A 24,271-nucleotide genomic window follows, 5' to 3' on the forward strand; every position below is an offset into this window, starting at 1 on the left:
TGAGAGGTGGGTGATTTGACACTTTATTGCATTAAGCGCGTGTTATAGGGCCAAATAGTCCACGCTCACTTACAACCCTTGCGTTATTACTTCATTTATTTACACAACCTCAAGCGTCATGCGATGGCAAGCAGGAAGCTAAGGTCTGCTGGACCTTATGCAGAGGATATGATGTCATAACCACAAAGCTATATGACTTCCAAGACTGGCGCTGTCCATCAAACCGCAGTAGCGAGCGTTGTTTTGGTAACAGCTGCTCATTCAGAGCGATGGTTAATTCTAATTGCGATTTAATGGGAGTGTTTGAGCCATTCACTGATTTAAAAAAAAAAAAAAAAAAAAAAAAGCTTGTTATTTCAGCTATTTGTTTACATGGCCGCAGTGGTTTTGAAGCTGAAAATCACATGAAAGCCTTCTTGTAGGAATTGGGTTTATAACAGCAAAAAATGTACATTCATTGTATACATCATTAGTATGCCTATACTGAGTGGCATTACTCCCATACATCGAATGCTAAAGCCATACATATACAATATGCTTATTTAAGACAGTTTTGGTGAAGCGTAGCAGAGACAAGCTGTTGGTGCACTTGCATAATGCTTCTTTTCAACTGGGCTCACCAACATGATGACCTGGAGAGGAAAATGTCAAGGACCGCAGGGGTGCCCATAGGGACGTGGTGATATCCGAGGAATGTTGTAGGAGTGATCATTTGAAAAGGTCAACACTTGCAGCGATTTAGTTGCAGATTGGTATTTATCTGTTTATTAACTTTTTAAACCAATGTTGAAAATTGTGAGAAATCATAAACATAATCAGTGTCTTCAAATTGATATTATTAATCAATATTATTGATTAGTAATCATAGCACATAAGTAAATAATTTAGCGGTAAGGATTTTTTAATTCTGTAGTGTGTATCAAACTGATAGTCTTCATTTATCATGATGGTAGCAGCACATTTCATTCCAAAGTCTACAAAACCATTTTGTCTGGCAAGTTACAGAAAAATGCATCCAAACTGATTGTGAGAAGATTAATCATGCAACAAGACAATGAGTCAAAACACGCTGAAAGCACAACAGGGCTTCAACGGGGGAAAAAGTGGAAGGTATTAAACAGGCCATGTCAATCACTGGACCGCATGCATTTTACCTCCTGAACTGAAGAGGCTGCATTAAAGGCCCGGAAAACATTTCAAACGAAGACTACAACGGTCTGATGAAGTCAATGGGCCGCATTATTGATGCAGTTATTGCAATTGAGGGTTATGCCCCCAATATATTAAATGTTATTCACTTCAAGTTAATTTAATAATGTCTGAAGTGGGTGGGTTCAAACAAAAGTTCTTAACTTTTGTCTCATATTCATTTATTAATTTGAAATCCAAATGTCTTCAGTATATAACAGAAACAAAGGAATTGGCCATGCTGTTCCAAAACTTGTGGAAGGGACTCCATATAAATCACTCTTTTTTTTCAGAGGTTTTTTTCCCACACGCAAGCCACACTATGAAACAAATCAAAAGCTGCCAATTTTACTATAGGAAATTAACAAACAATAAAAAGCAATAAATTACATGCACGAAATAAATACCACCGGTGCTTGAAGTCTGCATCGTATGAGTTAAATTTGCAGCACAACAGTGTGTGCTTGAGCAGAGCAGATGTGAATACGGAACCGAATGCTTCGATGGGTGCAGATATGAGTTAATAAAAACATGAAAAATTAACACCAACATGGAGCTTTTCGAAAAGAATCCTGAATAGTAAACAATGTTGTTGAGTTACATAGAACCTAAGGATAGATGAGAATATGATGCTCCTGGGATCAGGAAAATCCACAAATACGGTATGCATCATTGTTTCAGCCGCAGAATTTAAAGATGAGTATAAATAAATAAAATAAATAAATAAATAAAACTTGTATGTTATAGTTTGAAATTAGCCACTACGATGTGCCAATGGCTTAAGTAAAAAAAAAAAAACACATGTAAAGATTGCTGGAAAAAAAACACCACAAACACAGGTCTTAAGTTGCAAAGTTTCAGACAGTCACTTTAACATTCAAAGTTCTGAAGAGGAAGTCAAAGTCACAACAAGTGCGTTTGTGTTGTTGTGGAGGCGGTGGTGGCCCCGCCGCCATTACGCATTCCACTCAGATGTCCTCATGTGTTGCAGACGGTGTCAGACAGGACGCGACGGAGGCCAAGGAGGTGAGATGAGTGTAACCGTGTCACTACGTGAATACAAGTGGGCACTGTTTTTTTCTTATCCATGTCCGAGTGACTCGGAGAGTTCGAGACAAGATTAAATCACCCTCGTCCGTGCAGTAGATTACTGTCTATATGGATCGCAGTAGTGTTACCAGAGGGAGTTATTTGCAATGATCAAGACAAGAAATGAAGTTAAACTAATACAAGGAATGAAGATCAATAATTGTATTGCATTATCTTCGTTCCTTGCGCAGTTTTGGGCCTAAATTGGGCTATTGCACGCAGTGCGATGCGTTCGAACCCAACTTGGACTTAAATGTAGCAAAAAATTGTTGACAGTTGGAAGAGGACGTGAACGAGAAGAAAGAGAATAATTGGGATCAAATTCAGCATTTTAATGTACCCGACTTGGTAGGTAATGCTCGCTACATTGTTCACAAGCTTTAGTTATATCACCAAGATGACATTATAGATATGTTTAAGTATTGTTAATTGTTATGTTGAAATGCAACGTATGTATATTTTAACAAGTAAAGACGCGCACCTTCCAGCAGGATTCAATTCAGTTTAAATGTGGAAATTTATTTTTAGAGTGTGAGAAATGGAAAATCGACAACTCTTTTACCCCTGCACAGTCGTAACTTTAGAAAGACGCGCTTCAGAAGCAAAACACGGCACCATTTCATTTCACGTAAATCGATGCTCGGTAGTACCAACCCAAATCGGATTATACCCAAAAAAGTAACGTCTTTGGTACCCATCCCTAGTCATAAGTCTGGTATCAACAATGTATTCTATTGTCTAGTCAGGGATGGCTGGATGTGTGTGCGTGCATGTGTGTGTTTTATCTGTCATGCGCCCATCTCCTGTCTATCACTTATTTCCTCTGCACGCTTCTTTTTTCTCCCTTTCAGCCACTAATCCCGCATGTGCTGGTGTTGATAACAAACTCAGTCGTGAGGAAAGGCTCGAGGAGGAGATAGCGAGCGCTGGTTCGTTCGGGGCTCGGCGTACACTTGCACGTGCGCTCATACACACAGACAGACAACAAAGAGTGCTGGTTGGCAGCCAGACAGTACAGTGGCACTCGCTTGGCCAATAACCAGACAAGATGCAACACGCCCGCCCAACCCTTCTGGAGGTCAACAACCCCTTCATTGCCCCACCGTCTGAGGATTAAAATGTCTGACAGCTAAATGAATTATTCTTCAATTACTCTCCCAACCAACACACACACACACAAAAACACATCTCTCTTTTGCTCATTATATTTCTAAATCCCCCAATCTCCTTCATACAGCAGCAGAGAAAATTATTATTGCCGTTTTCAGTTTCTCCCCCGCAACCTTTATAACCTTTCTTGCTCCAAAATCCCCCGACTGCTCAAATACCCCCCCCCCCCGAGTTATCCCCACTTCCACCTCACACACACACACACACACACATACATGCACACACATCATTTCGTACAGCAAAAAAATACAGACATGTATTTAGTTCATTAGCTTGTTTCCAGGGGGGGTTATCAGTGTGGCACAGGTCACTGTGGTAATGTATTTCCAGTACACCAGTAGGGAGGGGATGTGAGATAAGGTGTCGGCAGACTATGGCAAAGCAAGACATCACACGTCCCTTGTAGGAGGGCGACCGTAGGCGAGGTGCATGCATGCCAGAGTGAAAGACTTCCAAACCAATTACACCTAGGCCTATGGAAAGAAACCATTTGGAAGTCAAATAATTTGGAGTTGAACTTCATATTTTAAGGAACGAAAATTCCCTGTGACCCTTAGCAGGAGAAGGGGGTAGAAAGTGGATGGATAGTACAAAAAGTAAAGAACAAGAAATCTAAGACATATGGGTTTGAGTGTGTCAACATGGCTTGGCATCAGTTAACTTCCCTCAATCCCGTGCTTCCTCCATGTGTTTTGTGTTTTGTTTGGCGTTTTCTTTGATTATAGCCGTTCACAAGAGAATCTGTGATGATAAGACAGAAGAGCTAAATGGTAATGACAGAGATAGAACTAAAAAGAGGAACTGCAAAAATAATGTTCACTACAATTTTTATAGTTCAAGGTTATGTTGCTCGTCTTACGCTCGTGTCGCAAGGAAGGGCATCTGGTGCAAACTACAGCCAAACATATCATACAAGTTGGAAAAAGGACTCGCTGTGGGGGCCCCCGATGGGAGAAGCTTAAAGACAACAACGTTGGTAGTGTAGTGGTGAATATTTGCATGAAAAACACTTCTAGAGCATGAATATAAAACAATCAAATGAAAAACAGCAAGTACAGCCAACAGTAACTATATTCTTATGGCAGTGCACAAAATAATTGATTGCACACCATTTGTGACCTCAAAAATTCATATAACGGGACCGTCGTATTCCGAGGATCCTCTGCACACAGCCGGAATATGTGTCTACTTTTTTTTTTTTTTACAGCTGATAGAACAGTGACTTGGACAAAGGTGAAGAAAAATCTTGGCTTGTATAAGCAGAGTAAAAGGGACTACTGTAGCGATCTGCGATGGAAGAAGCCCAGAAAAGTAGTACTTAACAGTTTTATGACGGTGGAAGTTTAACCCCTGGGGCAGATTACATCTATTTCAATTATTACTTATGGAGAAAATAAATTCTGTATCTCCTGTATTGATATTGCCACTGCACAGCCACCACAAAGAATGAAACATATAATTTTGTTTCTGAAATTAAATAGCTTCGCTGTCCCACACCAGACTGTTTCATAAGCTCAAAAACTCATACAGAGCGTGACGTATGACTTGTGGTCCAGTTCTCTCAAATTTAGGGAATATTTATCAAAGGTCCCAACTTTCTGTGGAGCAGAACAACAAAACCACTGAGGCAGCATGGCTGAATGGAGCTACAAGGCCCCAAATTAAGACCAGAGAAGTCCCAGTTGTGCACATCAGAGAGACGACACAAAACTATTGCAGACTCAAACTATATGTTGTTTCATCTCTGACACATTCTTTAACAGGCTCGTCATTTGTTTTGTCTCAGGGCAGCTCTCGTTCACCCAGACATTAAGACTTTCTCACAGGGGGGGAAAAAAGTGTATGAGGCCCACATTGTCTTGGGGCTGTGAAAGCTTGATGTATGAGGAGGGGCATTGTGGGAAGGCATGACAGACAGAGGGGAAGCCATCTCGGAGTGACGGGTTGAACGCTCGCCACCGCTAAGAGCGGCTTTAACATCGACTCGCCAATAGAGTCGACCTTGGACTTAATCACTACCAGAAGAAAAGAGCTACGCTTGACAGGAAGATGGAGAGACACAGTGGGACTATTTTGTGTTTGTGTGCGTAACAGAGCATATGTGCACGAGGGAGGTGATGTCCAAAGACTGACTGATAGAAAAGCTCAAAATCAGAAAGATGGCAAAGGAAACAAGGTGATTCCAACACTTTTCAGTCGGAAGAATGTGAGTAAGAATCACCGTGCTAACTTATGCAGGGTACACACAAAGGATAACCAGGCCTAATTTGAGGATTTTTCGATCTTGGCCAATCCACGGAAGCATGGTGATGTCTTTTCTCCAGACAGGATCAACTTTCTTTGTGGCTGATAAAAATGTACAGCTGGGATTTTAAAATCAGAAAAGGGCATCTGCTCTGTGCTGCATGGCTTGTGCTTCTGTTTAAGTCTCTATTCTTGACTGGATTGTCATTAGAAATGGGAATTGATAGGAATTTAGCATTTCCAATTCCATTCTAAGATACTGCTAATCAATGTGATTCTTTATTGATTCTCTTATTGATTCTCATTGGGTGAGGGAATGGAATAATGCAAAAGATAAATTATGTCACTGATGTCATTATCACTATATCGACCCCCTGCTTAATCCAACTGTTACATTAGGCAACAACGACAACAGTTGGGGTGATGTTAAATCGAATACTTAAGCCTGGAAATTGGGACACAGTAATGACACGCTAAATAGGTGATCCCATGCATTAAAAGAACCATAGATGGGCAGTCCATCCCAGGGACATTTTGTGGATGGACCAAGCAAGGTCATCCGTCCCTGTAATCATCCCTAACCGGGTCAAGTACCGAGTGGCGTGTTGTGTTGTGTTGGGACGGACTGGTGAATCTAAGGACGGAAGCACTTTAAAAGTGCGAGGACAGATGGGGACGGAAGGACGATGACGGAAGGGTGCCCAGGCCGCGGACGGAGGACAGACTGGCAAAATAGGGTAAAGCGCCTATCTCTGAAAATAGCGATGTACAAAAGAGCGTTATACCACACGTTTTTATATCGCGCTACGATATTGACGCCATACTGGCAAAGTTCAACCAAATCCCTCATTTGCAATGCAAGAGGAATCGACAAGTGGAATCGTCAAGCAAGCTAACAAAGGAACTGAATTACCCACAACCCATCACATATTGTCACTGTCAACATCTTATGCAGTCATTAGGACCATCAAGTCCATCGTGACAGAAGCACCAAGCACTCTAATAATGACACGTGGTAGCAACGACTAGCCTCCATTACCATTTTATAGTACATGATAAAAATAGCAGGTAGACTTTGGTAAGTATTTATATAATTTTGGTAAGTTTTTATATTTATACTATACGTTTATACTTGTGGAAGGCACTCGATAACTATCTATATAGAGTTGTTAGAATCCTCAACTAACAGAATTAGCCTTGATAGAACAACTCAAAAGAAAGGTCAATATGATGTTTTTGGTCCTAAGCATCAGTTTAAGTACAGGCAAATTGCCTGTAAGTGAAGTGGTGTAAAACTTCTCACAGTCTGCAGAGATCCATTGTTTTTTTCTGTTGTCACCAACAAGACAATATTTTAGCATGCAGAGCCATGCTACAAATATTGAGTTGTGTTGCACATCACAGAGAAGCTTCCAGCCCATGTGGAATTAAACACCACAAAACCATTAAAGAACCATAAATGTCAAGTCTTTATAGTTACTCGGCACACCATCTGCATTGGCACAGTAGGAGGCCCATTTCAAGAATCAGATCGCGTGATTAGGAAAATACCGTTTCCAATTGATTTTCCTCATTTGTGAAAAGTCGGTTAAAAAAAGAATATCAATCTGAAATGAGGGTGCCATAAAAGAGAACTTCATAAAAAATAATGGATTTGTCCAGCTCTCTTCTCCGCTGACAGGGTGGCACCTAAGGGGGATGGGTAGCTTATGAAAGAGACAGCATGCAATTGCGGAGGCAAATAAGGGACAGGGAAGGTAATAATTGAGCAAGAGAAAAAAAAAAAAAAAGAACGCAGCCTTGGACTCGCATGCTGAGTCCACGGAGTCATCAGAAATGCAACGATTCTAAATGCAGGAATACTATTTTCAATCGACAATGGGTGGGATCAAGTGGGAATAAATGAGGAGGAATCACCGGTTGAAGGAGATGATAACCAGATTATTACTTAGGGAGGCAGTGAAAAAAGCAAATCAGCAGAACAGGAAGAGTTGAACAAAAACAGAAATATGACTTGAACCCAAGGTGGGGCTTCTATGTTTGTGTCAGGCCTTCCTTTCAGGCAAAGAACCAAAATGTGATTCATCAAAACGACAACAAACTCCCTAGGCGTGTTGGTTCCAAATCCCTAGCACTTTTCATCCAAATAGTGCTACTTTCTGGGACTCAGGCCCCTTCACGCCATATACAGCTTTTTCAATGCACAGGCTTGGTTCTTCTCGTAAGTACTAGGCTCTATTTGCCTCAGTTGGGGACGGTTCACTGTGATTCTGGTATTACTGGTATTCTGAAGGCAGAATACTGTTGAAATGCTTTCCAAGTTTCATCTTCTATCACAACCATACTAAAGTTTATGGTGAGTATTTGAGGCCAGACTTTTCTAATGACGGGCTTCGGTAAAGTCAATGTCTGCCCATTGGACACAGAATGGAGGGTAGCTTTTTACAACACCACTTCATCATCCTCACTTTGTGTCCTGTAGTGCCTTTTTTCCTCCAGTGACCAGGTTTTTTCGAGTGCAAGCTTTCCAGCAGGAATTGATGCAGAGCTGTAATCCATGCTGTCTATGCTTTGGTTGAACAGGTCTGACATTGTTCCTTTGCAGTTGGCAAGAAAATTTGGAGGCTTTTACTCCACTGGTAGGACTCTTCGACTTGGAATCTTTACAATGATAACGGCAGTTTCCAGGGTCTTCCGAGAGAGATCTTGCCGTAGTCCTCCAGGATTTCAGTCATTTGCATGTTTGTGGAAAAGTTTCAAATGTAGCAACGAGACTCAGTGGCTCTGCTGATGTTTTTGGGACAGTTGCTTTTGGTGGTGGTGTGCAACTTGTGTTTTATTAAATTGTCTCCTTTTATACATGTAGTGCCGGTTCAGCCTCTACGCCCCCACCTGAATGGTGTGAGGAAAATGAATTGTGTGATAAACTAAAGCGGTCATCACATCTCGAAAGTTGAGGGTGTAATTGAAATAAGCAATCAATAACCAATCAGCAACTAACTTAAAAAAAAAATATCTAGAAATCAGGATTATGCGAAGCTAAAACTCCCTATGGGCTAACATGGTAATAAATAATAATGAAGTAAGCCAGACCGTGCATGTACACGTTCACCTCAGTGTATGCCAGTGTTGTTATGATTGGCTGGCTTCATTACAGTCTGTCTACAACATCATGGCCAAGGTCAGGAGAGGCCACTGAGATGATAGGGGGGCCAAAACCATAAGTGCAAATTAATCTGCTGTTTAATCTAATAATGTAGGTCGGTATCGGCCGTCTCAGTCGTATTAACACAACAGTAATTGCATTTGGGAGGGAAAGGCCACACAAGCCCCACGTGGGTACACACTCGCATGTTCGCACAAGTTCATCTGAAATAAATCGAATTGCATTACAAGAGCACATATGTGGATATACAATACATACTGGTACAAAAGAGCAACTATGCAATCTAGATGGATGTTATGACAGAAGCATGGCGTACTGAATGCCATCTGAGATTCATATTTTTGTCCACGTTTAAATGGCGCCAAGCATCTTTAACCACAGAGCCCCCGACTCATTAGCATGCTAATACACAAACAGCGAGGTGCGGTTAGACAAGTGGCATATTGTTGGGATTCATCTCATTAGGCTTTCATGAGATTTAAAAGTGAACACATAACTTCGAAACGAAGTCGGAGGTAAAAGACACAGTCAGGTTCTGGGATTCCAGGGCCCGCAAGTAAAGGATTAACACCACATCAAACATCCATGCTTAAATGTGTGCTTTTTATAATGGACACAAGCCATTCATTTCAAGAAAATGATGTCACCTTTGTAAGCTATTCTGTAGGAACAACTTACTGGATGTAGACTAATCTACTGTTTTAACTACTTCATGAAAAACAATACAAAAAAAATCCAGAGGTCTGGGTCACAAAATAGACGAAGGAGCTAAATAATTAAAAAAAACTGCATTATTGATAAGATAGAAAAGTTCCAATTTGTCACTCAGTGCAGGGAAAATAGATTTTTCGGATTTATTAGGGCAACAAGAACATTATCCTGACTTCAATTCTACTTTGCATTAAGATTAAGACCTTCATCTATAATGCAATTTTAGTACTAGCATCAGCTACTATCTCACCTCTCTGTTTAGATGAAGAGCCTTAACTGTGCAGTAATCAATGAGTTTTGGGTAGTTAAGGTTGCAGTGTCTGTATTGGTGTAGTTCGAGCTGTGCCATCCTAGCGTGGTTTACTTGTGATTTGGGCATATCTATTTAAATGTATGGAATGTTTTAAACAAGTGCTTTGTTTTCCCAGGACAACCAACTGGCTCACCATGGTATGGTTTTATTGAATAAAGTCTGATAAGGCTTATATATGCACTGTGAGGTGTGTCGGTGGAATGGTGACAGCAATGGATTTAAATTTGATAAGAGCCAGTACGGCAATTCCTTTCAGCTCCGTTATCTGAGGTATTTTTCAAATGACACACTTTGAGATCTTCCCTTTCAAATGTTTACCCACCTTAGGTCACCTCTGTCTCACATTCTCTATCAACCAATTAGCATGCAAACGGTTCTGGTTTCCCAATGATAGATGAAACGGCACTTGTGGGCCCACTTTAACTCATTCAGTTCCAGACATTTTTAGACCCTCTTTTACCCAAACGTTTGAAAATTTTTGAAAAATATATATAAATAAATTAGTGGGATTAAATGGCTGGCCTGTGAAGAGACATAGATATGTCTTTGGGACCGAATGAGTTAAAATGGAAAAATGCATACAATAACATACTTTTTTTCTCAAATGACATTGAATTTTAATAAAATGTGTAAAAACTATGCCTAAAGTTAACTTAAGTTTAATGTTGGTTTATTTAATCAGCGTGAAGGATTGCATTCAAAAGCAATGAAAAAACATTTCGTGTGGTGGAACACAATGCGCTCCGTAATTGTGTGCGCTCTTGGTTAAGATGTGTTAAAAGCCTTAAAATGAATAAAATTGTTATTGCAGAATCATGGCTCAGTCACCACACACAGAATCAAACTCCTTCCATATCCGTCTCAGTCCCCAGACCTTAACCAGATTGAAAACCTGTGGAGGGGGCTAAAAAGGAGAGTGCAGAGGAGAAGACAGAGGTCGCTGGATGATTTAGAGGGATTGCATAAAGAGAAATGGTCAAAGATATAATTTTCTACCCTCTTGTGAAACATTATAGAGGACTATTGGTTTTGCTGGCATAAAAGGGGTTGTACAAAGTATGAAGATAAGGGGGTGTTAATAATTGTGGCACACATGATTTGATGTTTTTGATTTGACAAAGAAATTTGATATAAAAAAACACACCAATGGGAAATCAGATTTGGGCACTGCACAAAAGCAACTGGGAATTGCACAATCAATCAATCTTCCAATTGCCACACTGCCTAAGAGCCAATGTCGATCTTTAAAAACTCGGTGGCCTTAGGGCCAATAACCATCATGATCCAGGTATGAACAAAGCAGAATGATACTTACGGCGGTGAGATGGATGACTCCTTGGGATGTCACTGGGCACCCCATGAAACCAACAAACTGCAGTTCTGGGCAATTTTCGGCAACCGCTCGCACCGACTGGTCAGTCACCTACAGCAGACAGGAGAAGATGATATTGACTTCATTCAAGTTAGAATTTAATTCTTGTCACGTACTTCCACAGTGGTGAAACACAAATAAAAATTACAGTAGGGAGATTACAACAATCTTGTAAACAAGCATGGTAGAGAATTTCTACAAGCAAGTGGGTGCAGACAGCTGTTGTCAAATTCATGACTAAATGTCAGCTCCATCTGCGCAGCATTCTGGATTGTTTTGTGCTTGATGAACAGCTGAAGCAAAGAAACCAGAGCAGGCCCACAGAAGGAGGGAGGAGGAGAAGGCTAATAGGCAAAACGGGACTTGTCTGCCAAGCGGCATCGACTTATGATGGATGGACCACTCCCCTCCATTCACCCGGCCGTCCACGAGCAGGCTCAGAATGGATCGGTGGGGATCAATGGGGAAGTAGAACATTTCCACCACCTTATATTGTGGTCATCAATACAGGTATTGATACTGTAGCAACTTTCACTCTCAGAAACACCCAAGAAAGATGTGGGAGATTGTCCTCTCTGTGCTTCTCAAAGTCTTCTCATCAATCACCACAAGCAAATAAGATGAGAAGAAATGAGAGAGAATCGACTTTTCAGGCTGATTAATTGAGGACGAAATGCCAAAGGACTTTAGATAGCAAAGATCTTTTTTAATCACGCTTCCGTGAATGTGAAGCATTTATTTCGGAAAGTCTCAAAACCATATGTTATGAAACTAAATGCTTGTTTCCTAAGTGATTCAGTGGCAAAAAATGCTTATAAATGTGTCCTATAATGCCTATCGAGGTGGTGCTAATCTCTGTGTGCCTGCCTAATTTTGTATTTATTAAGACAAATCTCCCTGTCCTCTGTCTGTGATGTTTAGCAGCAGAACACCAACACAAGTTGTCAAATGGACAGCGTAGTGCAGGGTACTCAAATGCAAATCCTAAACGGCCGCAAATGCATTTTTCAAGGTCCTTTTATCACGGCTGGTCAGAATACATGCGATAATACAGTAGTATTCAAAACAAAAAGTAAACAAAAGCTTTTCATTCGAAACAACAAAAGCATGAACTTAAAACGTCATTTCCATTTTGACAAATTAAAATGAATAGTTTAATAAAACAAAACATGACCCTTGCCATGAAGCTAAAACAAACATCAAGAGGTATAAATACCTGTATAAACAAAAAGAAACTACAAGAAAGAAAAAAATGCTTATAACAAATCGCCGCAGTCCTGTGAAAAACACGTATCTCCAATTTTGGCAACGTTTTTAAATTTTCACAATGCGATGTCTGTAATGCGGAAACACCATTCATGTAAAAAATAAGAAAAATGGAAAAATGTGTTTTTCACAGGACAGCGATGAAATAAGGCACTTGCAGTATATTTATGTGTCTCAAATCACTTTCCATTGACGAGCAACACTTAATCCTTTACTTCCAGTCACTGTGATGTCACTGCCCATGCACAAGCCACATTAATTGGTCCGTTTGGATAGCAAATATACAGACAGTAATAGAAGCTAAGGACACCTAAAACACAAATAAGACCATATTTCCTCCAACAATTAATGGATTTGGACTTTGGTCTCCACAGGCTGTATGTGCATTGCTTGAACGGAAACAAGTCAAACGATGCAAACGTGATGACCCAACAAAAACACATTTAAATTTTTCGATTAAAGCTAGCCTGCCTTGTTGCGCAAGAATCACATACACAATGAATGGTTGTGGCTGTGAGTAGTGAAATGTGGCTTGGGACCATGCTACTAAAACAATGACCGATCTTGTGTGAGCTTGGAATGGGCCAGAACGATTTGGTAGCCACCCGCCAACATTTTTTTTTTTTGTTTCCACGGGGAAATCATCTCTTTTTTTTTTTTTTTTTTTTTTTTTTTTTTTAAGAAAATATGCCACACTATAAATACTTGTGAACTTCGAATGATGGTTAACGAGTAAGCTAACACTGAACACTGTCAAGTCTCCAGAACAACTAAAACTTTGGTGGTTTTGTTAAGGCCCTGGTACACCAAAACGACGTTCACCAACAGTGACAGACGCTTACCCCCTGTGGCGTCCGGCCGGCTGTCGGCACGTCACGCTGGCAAAACACACCGCAGCGACAGACAGCGACGCTGACCATTAAAGTACCTTCTGCGCACGCATAAGATGTTTTTTTTGGGGATAAATTAGTGGACAAAGTTGGCCCAGATCATCAATGTCGCAAACACTTGGCTCCAGGACATCACAACAAGAAAGACGGGGTCCATTTATCTTTGGCCAAGTCACATGCCGCATGGCTTATCTGGGAAAAACACCTCCTGGAACACCACTGAAGCTTAAAGGTGTGTTTCTCAAGCTTAACAGTAAGGAGCCAAAGTGGTTGAAAAGGGTTGAAATGGCTCATAATGGAATGTGACCGTAAGGTCTAGTGGACTAGATGAAGCAATGTAACACCGCACTACCAATTACATTATGTCCAAATGAATTTAGCTCTTATTTGCTACCATACAAAACATACCCTTCCTGCTCATGCACTACTATTTGCCTACATAAATTCAAGAAATGTTAAAATATGCTTTGAATCCATGTTTTATGCCAGAGGTATCTTTCTTTTTTAGTGCAGTATATAGCTCAGTATGGTCTATAGTGCTGCCATCTTTCACTTTGCAACTTCAAACAATCCCTTCCAGGGTCAAACTGTTGTGAACGCTCATAAAAACCTAAACAGTACAGGCAACATTTGGTGACTTAACAAAGCCATAAAAAGTCATCCATCCATCCATCCATCATATATACCGCTTATCCTCACAAGGGGTCGTGTGAGTGCTGGAACCTATCCCAGCTGTCAATGGGCAGTAGGCGGGGGACACCCCAAATTAATTGCGAGCCAATCGCAGGGCACACAGAGACAAACAAACATTCCCAGTCACACTCACACCTAGGGGCAGTTTAGTGTGTCTAATCAACCTACCATGCATGTTTTTGTAATGTGGGAGGAAACCGGAGTACCCGGAGAAAACCCACGCAGGCACGGGAAGAACATGCAAACTCCACACAGGAAGGCAAGATTCGAACCCACAACCTCTGCACTGTGAGGCGGACGTGCTAAACACCGTGCCACCCCATAAAAGATCAAAGAAATGTCAATCTTTTATGCAATCTGATGTTTGGCACAGAACGCTGAGGTCTTGTGCAATATGCTGTCGGAGGCGTTTTGGGACTAATGCATCGAATTCTGACGTTTTGTGCAAATTCAGAAGTGTAGTGTTTTCTGAATTTCGAATTGTATGACTTCATGTTCAACTTCCATTCAGAAGTGTAGTGTTTTCCGAATTTCGAATTGTATGACTTCATGTTCAACTTCCACTATAGAAAATGTGTCAAGCAGCTCAGCTCTTTTTTTTTTTTTTTTTTAATAGACTTTTTGTGGTATTGTTGAGCACAAATTCTCTCGCAGACTAAGAGGCAATTATAATTGCAATCAAAACATAATGACTTTCTCAGAGTGTGTTCAAAACATCTAAACATTTTTTTTAAATGGGAGTGGTTTTTTTTTTTCAAGAGTGCTAAATCATTTCCACCAAGATAATAAGAGCAAGATATGTTTGACTGAACTCAATAAATTCATGAACAAAGTGGCGGAAAGTTAATATACTGTTGATAAAAAGTGTGAGGCTGCAACACAAAATTTCTTCCTGTGCTTAAATCACTTGCCAAAAATAAATCAACCCCCAGAAGAGAACGCTTCATCCCAGACAGCGGTGCTTGCAACAGTTGACTGTACTTGCCAACTGTGTACTGATCAAATCAATAAGCTCGAGGCACTTAAAAATTCTACACCTCAGGTTTGGACCCGCCATACCACCAATCGGCCTCTCTGTGCAGTCAGAAGTGATTATCTGAAGGGGAGTCAGTGCTCCCAACTGGAAAACCTGATGCATATGGAACATGATCTTGCAGGGCAAGGTAGAGCCAAGGGATGGAGGAAGAAGGGAGCAATATTGTTTTTTGCGTGTGGATGCAACTCAAAAAAGGTAAAAAAAAAAAAAAACAATAGCTGAGCTCCAGAAGCACATCCTTAAATAAGAAACTAGCAGCAATGAAAAAGCCAGGTGCTTAAATCAAAAATGTGGACTCACAAGCGAGGCCACCTCCAAGGCTTCTTTTCAGGCAGTGCGTGCACTTACTGGATCTGTGTGTTGAGTTTTGTTTGACCAGAGAGAACATTACACATCTCCAAATTATTCTCAGCAGCTGAGAAAGGGAGACCGGCGAAAAAAAAAAAAAAAAAGAAATCCCAGCAGCGCACAACGGACCAAGTGGGCATGTACTGTATCAGATTAGGCTTGTACCCGTGTGTGTTTGTCTGTGTGCAAGTAGAACAATGTGGGTTCCTCAGGAAAATTTTGAAACTGAAAAGAAAACGTACTCCTCTTAAGACTTGAAAGGATTTTGATTTAAAAACATGAAAATAGCAATGCTACCATTTGTTCAGAAGCCAAGTGGCCAACCAAGAGAGGCCAAGTTCAAACCTTTCAGCCAGTATCTGATTTAACGGTCTCCTACGGAACGAGGTAACAAAAGAAGAAAAAAAGCAGACTGTAATTGCAGAATTCTGGGATCACAAAGATGTTTTTTGTGTGTGTCTTGTTGTAAGGTAATTGTTGAGAGTGCTGCAGAAGCAAAATCAGGCAGTGCTTCATGTGAGTGTGTATTCCATGTTGTTCTTTCCGAATGCTGGGGAAGCACCCAGGAGCCACATCTCCTCCAATATGGACATTGATAACATGCATCATGAGACTTATTTGACTCCATCACACTGGAATAGTGGTCATCTTTTTTTGTCCAATATGCCATCATGTCCTGCCTCCGACAACTCTCATTTAGGAATGTGCTGTTCTGGACAATGTCAGATAATGTCCTACCCCATCGATTAATTACGATCAGTTATTTTTTTAAGCTGTGATTAACTCGATTAAAATTTTTAATCATTTGACAGCCCTAATGTTGCAAAGAGAAATCAATAGCAGTGTTGGGCTATTGCATGTGATTGACATAAGAGATTTGGGACAAAATAAAACATTTTTGCCAGCCTATGTCGCTTAGAGAAAATGCATAAGAATAGCTGTCTAGGATGATTCCATTGTTCAAAACAAAAATGAAGCATTTATAGATGCTTGAAAGTCAACGACAATATTTTAGGAGGCTGCTGGTCTTTCAATTTATTTAGACTTCCCTGAAAGAAAATATGGGAATTGAAGAAAACTGTTGTAGGGATTTAACTTTTGTCACCGTGAAAAAAAATATCTAATACTGGCCGGTAAATGTTTTGACCTATCGTTGGCATCGGGCCAACACCTCCTATGCCACAATTTGGCAAATTTCAAATGTGTACACAAATCTATACTATTGGTCAAGACACACATGTGGGTGTTGTTACTAAAAGACAATTTTATTTGTCTTTTCACGGTTCAGCCCTTCAATCCCAGGAATTTATTCATATTTTTTCAAATCTTTCAAACGTTAGTGTAAAAGAGGGTCTGAAAATGGCTGGCACTCAATGAGTTAAGGACCTAATTCTTCCACATTTTGTTTTTATTTTAATTCTATGAGCAAAACCTTGGCATTCCAATGGTTCACAGGATAGTCAATATTACTTGTCAAGTTATTACCCTGAAATTTCAAACTCAAAATTGTAAAAAGAATGTCTAGACTCCCAAAACAATCACCCAGTAATACACCTTAGCATTAAAAAAATAAATAAATAAATGGAATAATAGTTGGACAAAATACATCTTAATCTTTAACTGACATGACTGAGGTTAGGTAAATAAATGGTTCCAAACAGAAGAAAAAAGTATTCCTATTCATTCAAAGATGAACAGTTCAAGCAGTGACGGACGGACGGGCCTTTTCAGCAACTATAGATCTGTGTAATCCTACTGTTGCTACCAGTCCCTAAAGTACAATTCCAAGAAGAAAGCTTTGCAGCCGTCAAAATCCAAAGACCCTCGAGATGAAAATGCGGCATCTCAATCAGAGGCCACAGAATATAATGATGTCTTTGATGAAAGCACTTTGTTACGGAAGCGCTCTAGTAGAATTTTACAGATTTCCAATATTATGCAAAAACATGGACACCAACCGCATGCCTGAGAGGTGCAAATTGAAGTGGGATGATTTTCATCAAAGTTCAGTTCTATTCCAAGGTAATCATTTCCCCATAAATACTCTCATGGGGGCGATCCTGCAGTGGGCTCATCACGGCCTTGGAGAGGACCACACTTAAGGACCCATGCTTGATTTCTCTCGCTCACACACGCACACCCGCGCGCACACACACAGACGAAACATTGCCTATTTTTACAGGCCTGTGTTGGGCTGTATAGATTTGAAGGACTGGTGATCTTGCAAAAATTCTAAATGCATACTTATTATCTTCTGTAATATCCGCTGCCTGGAGACAAAGGCAACACGGAAAGTCGTTAAGTTTTACTACAGCGAGGGAGAGTCTCTTTACTGTGCTTCCTCTGTGCTGATGAGCTGCTGTGCACTAAGTACAAGGTTTGCCTGCGTATCGATCAGACAAAGCGTCTCTGCAGATGAGAGGATCACACACACATACTTTGCCCTTTTTTTTGCTTACATATCGATAACATTCATAGGGAAACACACATGACACAAATAAGCAAGCTGTTGCGTGTGGCCAGATGTGTTTTTTTCTGGGGCTAAACAAGCAGTAGTGGTGTTTATGCGATACTAAGAGACAGAAACCCAAAGACGGATTACGGTGAGAGGCAAGAGAGAAAAAACAATGAGGAATTTGTAATCTTTTCATAATAACATAATGAAGCTTCTGGTCTTGGGTGTATTTGTTTAGCGGCTTTAGCCGGCAAATCCTGTCTGGATACGGACGTGACAGGCTGGGCGGTGGGCGGCGGTAGGACAGGCCAAACAAGTCGTGTGCAGAGAGGCGCGTGAATATGAGAGAGAGCTGATCTTATTAAAGGCCTGATGGGATGGAGACGGAGGCGGGGGATGAGAGCTCTGAATCACCACTTTCTAATCAATCAATCTAATTAAGCAAGCTTTATGAATGCCGCGGCTGGACGAGAAAGAATCTTGCCGACACACAGATTAATAATGATTACTGAATACCCAGCAACACATTTTATTAAGCATCCATCTTCATGCCTGTCTGGACGCCTTGAATAAGAACTCAACTCATGGCCTTTTGCAGGGCATTTGCTGAATGGCCGTCGACAGAGCATTCGCTGAATAAGTCTTCAAAGGAAATATTTTATATTAAATTAAATATTATATATTATATTTAAATTAAATTATTTAATATTATGCCGCTGTTTTTTTGTTTTTTGTTTTAACAAGTGTAACATTTGGTAACTGACTTGTTACTGCACTGTACACAGCTGTACCTTGGTACATGTTTGGCCGAATTAAAGCATCATAGCCGCACCTATCTATGTTGAAAAATTTGGTAATTTGGTATTTACTGCATTTACAGAAGGATTTTGAACTGTAAATGTACATGTATGAACCTGAGTAGATTCTTTCCTAACAGTGCCTTTTAACATGGCAGAAACTTTGCAGATTAAAATGGAACAGAACGGTATTTATTTATCTTAGTTTCTCCCGTGTTCTAAATCACGAGTCACTTTAATCATCTACACTGAATCCCATGAAGTCGTCTTCTATGTTCAAAAATTAGATATTTACTACATTTACAGAACGATTTTGAAGTGTACCTGAACAGATTCTTTCCTAACAGTGCCTTTTAACGCATCAGCAACTTTTCTGATTAAAACGGAACAGAAAGAGAAAATAAAGAAGACTTATCGGCATTTCAATGCCCGCTGCTACTCCAGTTTGTCCGCTAATGGCCACCTTTTATTGTTCTACTACATAGTACATATCACCTAATGCAATAACCTAGTGCATAGCGCCCCCACCTGTTGAACTTCTCCACCTGCAATCACATCCTGTTAATGGCAATTGTACTCTATTGTACTGTAATTCCGGTTAGAGCGCCCCTAGCGGTGGTAGAAAAACTCACAGAATAGCCGCACCGGACTATACGCGGCATGGTTCAAAATCTAGGAAAAAAGTACTGGCTTATAGTCCGGAAAATACGGTACATTACAGTACCTTAACGGCTCTATTTTAATTTAACTTAATTTGAGCGTTGGAGTATCTGAAGCTCACTAGGAACTCAAATTTTGCTTCATAACACAAAAAGCAAATCAACTGAGGCACAAACCCGTAAATCAAGGTACCACTGTACTTAATTCAACTTTTTGGTTTTTACCTCCGCTAAATCAAGATTGTAGAATCAGGTTTTGCAGCTATGGAGACCAAGAAACATGAGCAACTGTGAGCAAAGATCCCTTCAAGGACACTTAACTACCCCACAGCGCCTATGACAATATTGCGATGTTTTTGTTTTATATCGAAACTTGACCTAAACACTCACTTGCCAATTTACTAGATACCTCGCCTCAATAAACCTAATACTTTACAGTGCTAATGCCCAGCAATAAACTCCCCTTTTCATGACGCTGACAACGTAAAATTTTTACTGACACTCTTTGGTAGAGATTTATGTTAATTTATCCTCCGGATGCTTTTACTCGTGGTGCAGGTGAGATGGTTCACACTCTCTATCGATTTTGTTCTTCCCATTTAGAGTTTATGATAAAGGGTTGACAAGATATAAAAATAAAACTCAAGTGAGGCCCGGCAGTTTTGAATTACAGCCTCTAATATGAACATAAAAAATAAACCAGAGGCCGGTATTCTTTTGGACGGGGCACTTTTTAAAAAAAAAAAATTCTTCAACAAATAGACATACAGTGACAGTGTGGAGTTGGTTGCAAACGTAAACAAAAACGGGACTATAGAGCTAAACTAGCTATGCAAGCTTCCGCTGTCGAGCCTCTGCGGGTGATTTGGAACAAGAACTGACGGGAAATCGCTATGTTGGGTACTGCTGCTTTTATTAATCACTTAAACCTGGCTACCTGCTCAGGTTCTCCAAGCTTCGATGCAACCGTACTTGAGGCTAACCGCAGCACAAAGTGAACTTGTCATCGCCATCCAATGATGTCCAGTATTACCCAGACAACAACAAACGACAACTTTATTGCACGCTTATGATCCTGGTGAGGTGAAGTGCTTTAGAAAATGGATGGATGGATATCAAAGACTGTGTCGATACATCATAATAGTCATTATTACTTGTCGGAATAACAGCCATAGCTCGTAAGTGCTGCTATCGTGAGTGATATTTTCAATCATTTATTTTGGGGCTTGAGGATGTCTTCACATGAAAATGACCATGAGCACTCAGAGAGGGTCCTGAATTTATTTAATAAATGTGTCCGCGGGTATGTGCAATTTTTATTGTTGAAAGGTCACGTTTATTAATTATGTGAGTGATTTATTCTTTGACGCGTTAATAGTATTAAATCTATTTTAGTAAAACACTCCCATGGGCAGTCCTGCTGTAATGTTCCTGAAAGAATTCTAAAAATAGGAAAATTAACAAATTGTTGACAAAGTGAATTTTTGTAAGTCGGCAGCTCTGTGAATGTGATTCAGTCATATTTTTTTCTAATTTTTTCAAACTTTAGCACTGGTGCAACGAAGAAAAGAAATTGGGCCCGCCAGTTTACAATTAGTACAAAAACAGTTTGCCCTGTTTTAATTTATTTTGCATTTATTTTATTCACGTGTGGTGAATTCTCATGTTTGATGGTGAATTTACAAATGTTTGGAATAAACTAGTCATATTTTCTCATACCTACCGTTGCCTATTAATAGTATAACTTGATCAAGTTTCTTGTAACAATTCATACTAATATATAAATTAAAGCATGTAACATTCCTGCTGTTGTCGTATCGGATGATATCGGTATCAGACAGTACTATAGGCTGCAATATCGTTATCGTAGTGGAGGTGAATTAAGTTGTATCGGGATACCCCTAAACCTAAGTAATGAACTGCTGTAGTCCTGTCCCCACCAAGCATCCGACCCACCACTGCACTCCACGCCACTCTATGACATGACAAAGAAAAAAAAAAAAAAATCTATAAACTTCGGAGAAAACCACTATGTATGCTTTACAAAAATCGAAGTCGTGGCTGTGAAAAATGACCGTGTTTGAAAAATGAAACTCACAGAATCAATAGATCCACTTTTCTCCTGCTATGGCCATGCCAGACATATTTTGGATAGAAGAAGAAAAAAAATCCATAAAAAATTGCAATATCATTTCACATATCTTACTTCTGGTTTTCTACTTGGTACAAATGATATCTGCAGAACAATGATGCTTCTTCAACAAAAATCTATGTGTCATTTCCACATGCGCGTCAATCCCACATTCCCCACGCACTTGTCAGGCATCTTGTCTTGTTTCATCGATGTCGTCTGCCTTGATGATGCCAGGAGGACTACAACCCGCATGGGCGATCGCCTAACTGATTGATCGCCCCGCTCGTCTGTATGCGCCACTCTCAACTGAAAATTACCTGTCATTTATTCAATCGCTTAAGCTCTCACTTCCCTCAAGAGTTTCACGCAGTTTGTCACGCACTTGCGTAAATGTGCTGTTGTGAGCTGCAGGTGCTCTGGCTTCAGAAGGACCTATGAAATATCATCTTAGTTAGATGAAGAGGTGTTGTTGACAACCAGTTTCACCAAAAGATCAATATGACTTTTGAGTATCAGGCGGAAATCAGAAGCAACTGTGAGCGGAGGCCAAAAGGCCAGCTTTGCTCCTCTAAATGTAAAGCCCTTACTGTACATCAGCTTGTAAGAAGTCTCCGATAGCTCTCTTGAGGCTTCAATCCCTGTTTTTTGCAATTCAACAGTTCTTTGTTGCACATCAAACGTAAATGTGAAGCCGCAGCGGAGGAGCCCAGTGACACTTCTTTTCCCTTTAAATGCAAAGTGGTCGCTGTCATTGCCGCACATCGGCGAAACTCTCCAACGGCAAGTGATGGATTTTCAAATCCCACCACAGTGTATTCATTTACTGCACACATATTCAAAGAGAGGCATCCCTTCAATGTCAACCTGCTATATTATTTCTATGGGTCGCTGATTTTAATACATAGTACAAGACAAACATCTCACCAAAAGTGCACATTACTACGAAGGCTCTTCTCCTGAAGAAGTTGGGAAGGTTTGCTATGAATACTAATGCACTACCCAACAGAAATCAGGCATGTTTTGGAAATTACTCGGAGGAAAAAAAACTCGGGGATTGAAGGACGTTAGGGTTTTTTTTTTGCAGTTGACGCTTAGGTGATGATAGTTGACTTGGATTAAGGAATGACATCATCGATACAAATTTTCAACATGCTGTGTGCACTTCCAAACACAAGTTCACTCACTCACTCAAATACAATTATGACACAATATCTGGGTAGGGTGCAAACACACAAGGACAGACACATTATATGAAAATGATCCAGTGTTTCTGACTTAAACAACTGATCATTTTAATATGCTTTTATTTATTTTGTATTTATTTATTATACTTAAACTTTAAGTACATCAAATTGCCTAAATAATGTTTTCCAAAACTGTTGTGTTGAAATGTGCCCTAATCAAAATTTTTTTTTTTTTTTTTTTAAAAAGCCTTTACATTTCTAATCGTCTTTTAGAAATGTCAGCTTTCCCAAGTCCAACTGATCATCGGGTTGTGATTGCAAGTGTTCTATACTAAAAAAAAGACGACTTTGCAAATATTGCATTCACATGCACAGTCTGATTCTTTACATTTACATGGGACATCATCCTGTCTGAAGTCTAATAAAGTGAAGACTTCTAACTGGCACTGGGGCCGATCTTGTTTTAACTCGTCATTTCCAGCACAATATGGTGTTTATATGTGCAAGACAATACCAGAACAAAACCACAATAGCAGTATGTCATCTATCATGTAAAAATGTCACCAGTGCCAAAAGCATGAACACATAACAGTTGTTCCACTATAATTTCACTATAATAGCACTATATAACTATTCTAGGCCATTGAGGGTGTCGTGGCTCAAAGCAGATTTTCTAGTAACTGGTGTAAAATCAAGGCCCCCATTCACAATCAACCATGTCCCAACCACTCTGCACTGTAAAGCTCAACAGGATAATCAGTACAGAAAATTGATACATAGTTGAACGGAGGTATTCTATTGTGTTCTCAAAAGAAAAAAAAAACAGTACTTGGTCACACAGCGTACCTATTTTGCAATTGACTGAGACCACCTTGCTGAACTAGAAAAGCCACTGACAAACTTTGGTCTGCACAACGCGGAACCTCGTAACACTTCACTGCTCCCATGGTAACGGGCCCAATCCAATCCATCAGTGTGTGCCCAAAATTGACTTAACATTTAAGCTTTACTTAGAGATCAGGTTTGTGTCCCCAGCTAATGATGACAAATGGAACCTAAAGAAGTCAAGTTGATCATGTGTCTGGACCAGAGCAATAGCCATCTATGGTGGCCTGCTCATCGATTATAGGCATTACGGCTAGGGCCCATATTGGTTTGTTCCATTCAGCTGGCTATGCAGCGAACCATGTAGTCTTCTTAAAGACGTAAAAGTATGGAACAAAACCGGCATCCAATGTGTAACCAATTGGTAACTCATTGGTACCAGGACAAGTAACTTTGCTAAACTGGCATTGAAAAAAGGGATGTTATATCTTTTCCATCTAGAAAATGGCAGGGCTTAATAGTAATCAGTATGCCAATCAAAGTTTGGAGACATAAATCCAGAATTGAAATGAAATGTTTTGCGTGTACCTTTGTAACTTGAACAGGTTTATGCAAGTCCCGCAGAGTGGAAAACGATTTTACCTTCACTTGTTGGCATTTCCCTGAGCAGTTATCAAAGATAAAATACTGAGCTCTCTATTTTGAAAAGGCAGACTGACGTTAAAAGGTTA

The 24,271-nt window shown here is 40.1% G+C and overlaps 1 protein-coding gene across 1 annotated transcript in view; it reads right to left on the reverse strand.

The window, feature by feature from the left end:
- fbxl17 (F-box and leucine-rich repeat protein 17) overlaps window positions 1-24,271 on the reverse strand; it is a 213,925-nt gene that overhangs the window by 132,876 nt on the left and 56,778 nt on the right. The window contains exon 7 of the mRNA XM_086031766.1: window positions 11,197-11,304. Within this exon, the coding sequence (XP_085887892.1) occupies window positions 11,197-11,304 (108 nt within the window). The remainder of the gene's footprint in view (window positions 1-11,196; window positions 11,305-24,271) is intronic.

This window comes from Filicampus tigris, chromosome 5, assembly GCF_054856515.1.
Source record: "Filicampus tigris isolate MCC_2025a chromosome 5, RoL_Ftig_1.0, whole genome shotgun sequence".
Lineage (NCBI taxonomy): Eukaryota > Metazoa > Chordata > Actinopteri > Syngnathiformes > Syngnathidae > Filicampus > Filicampus tigris.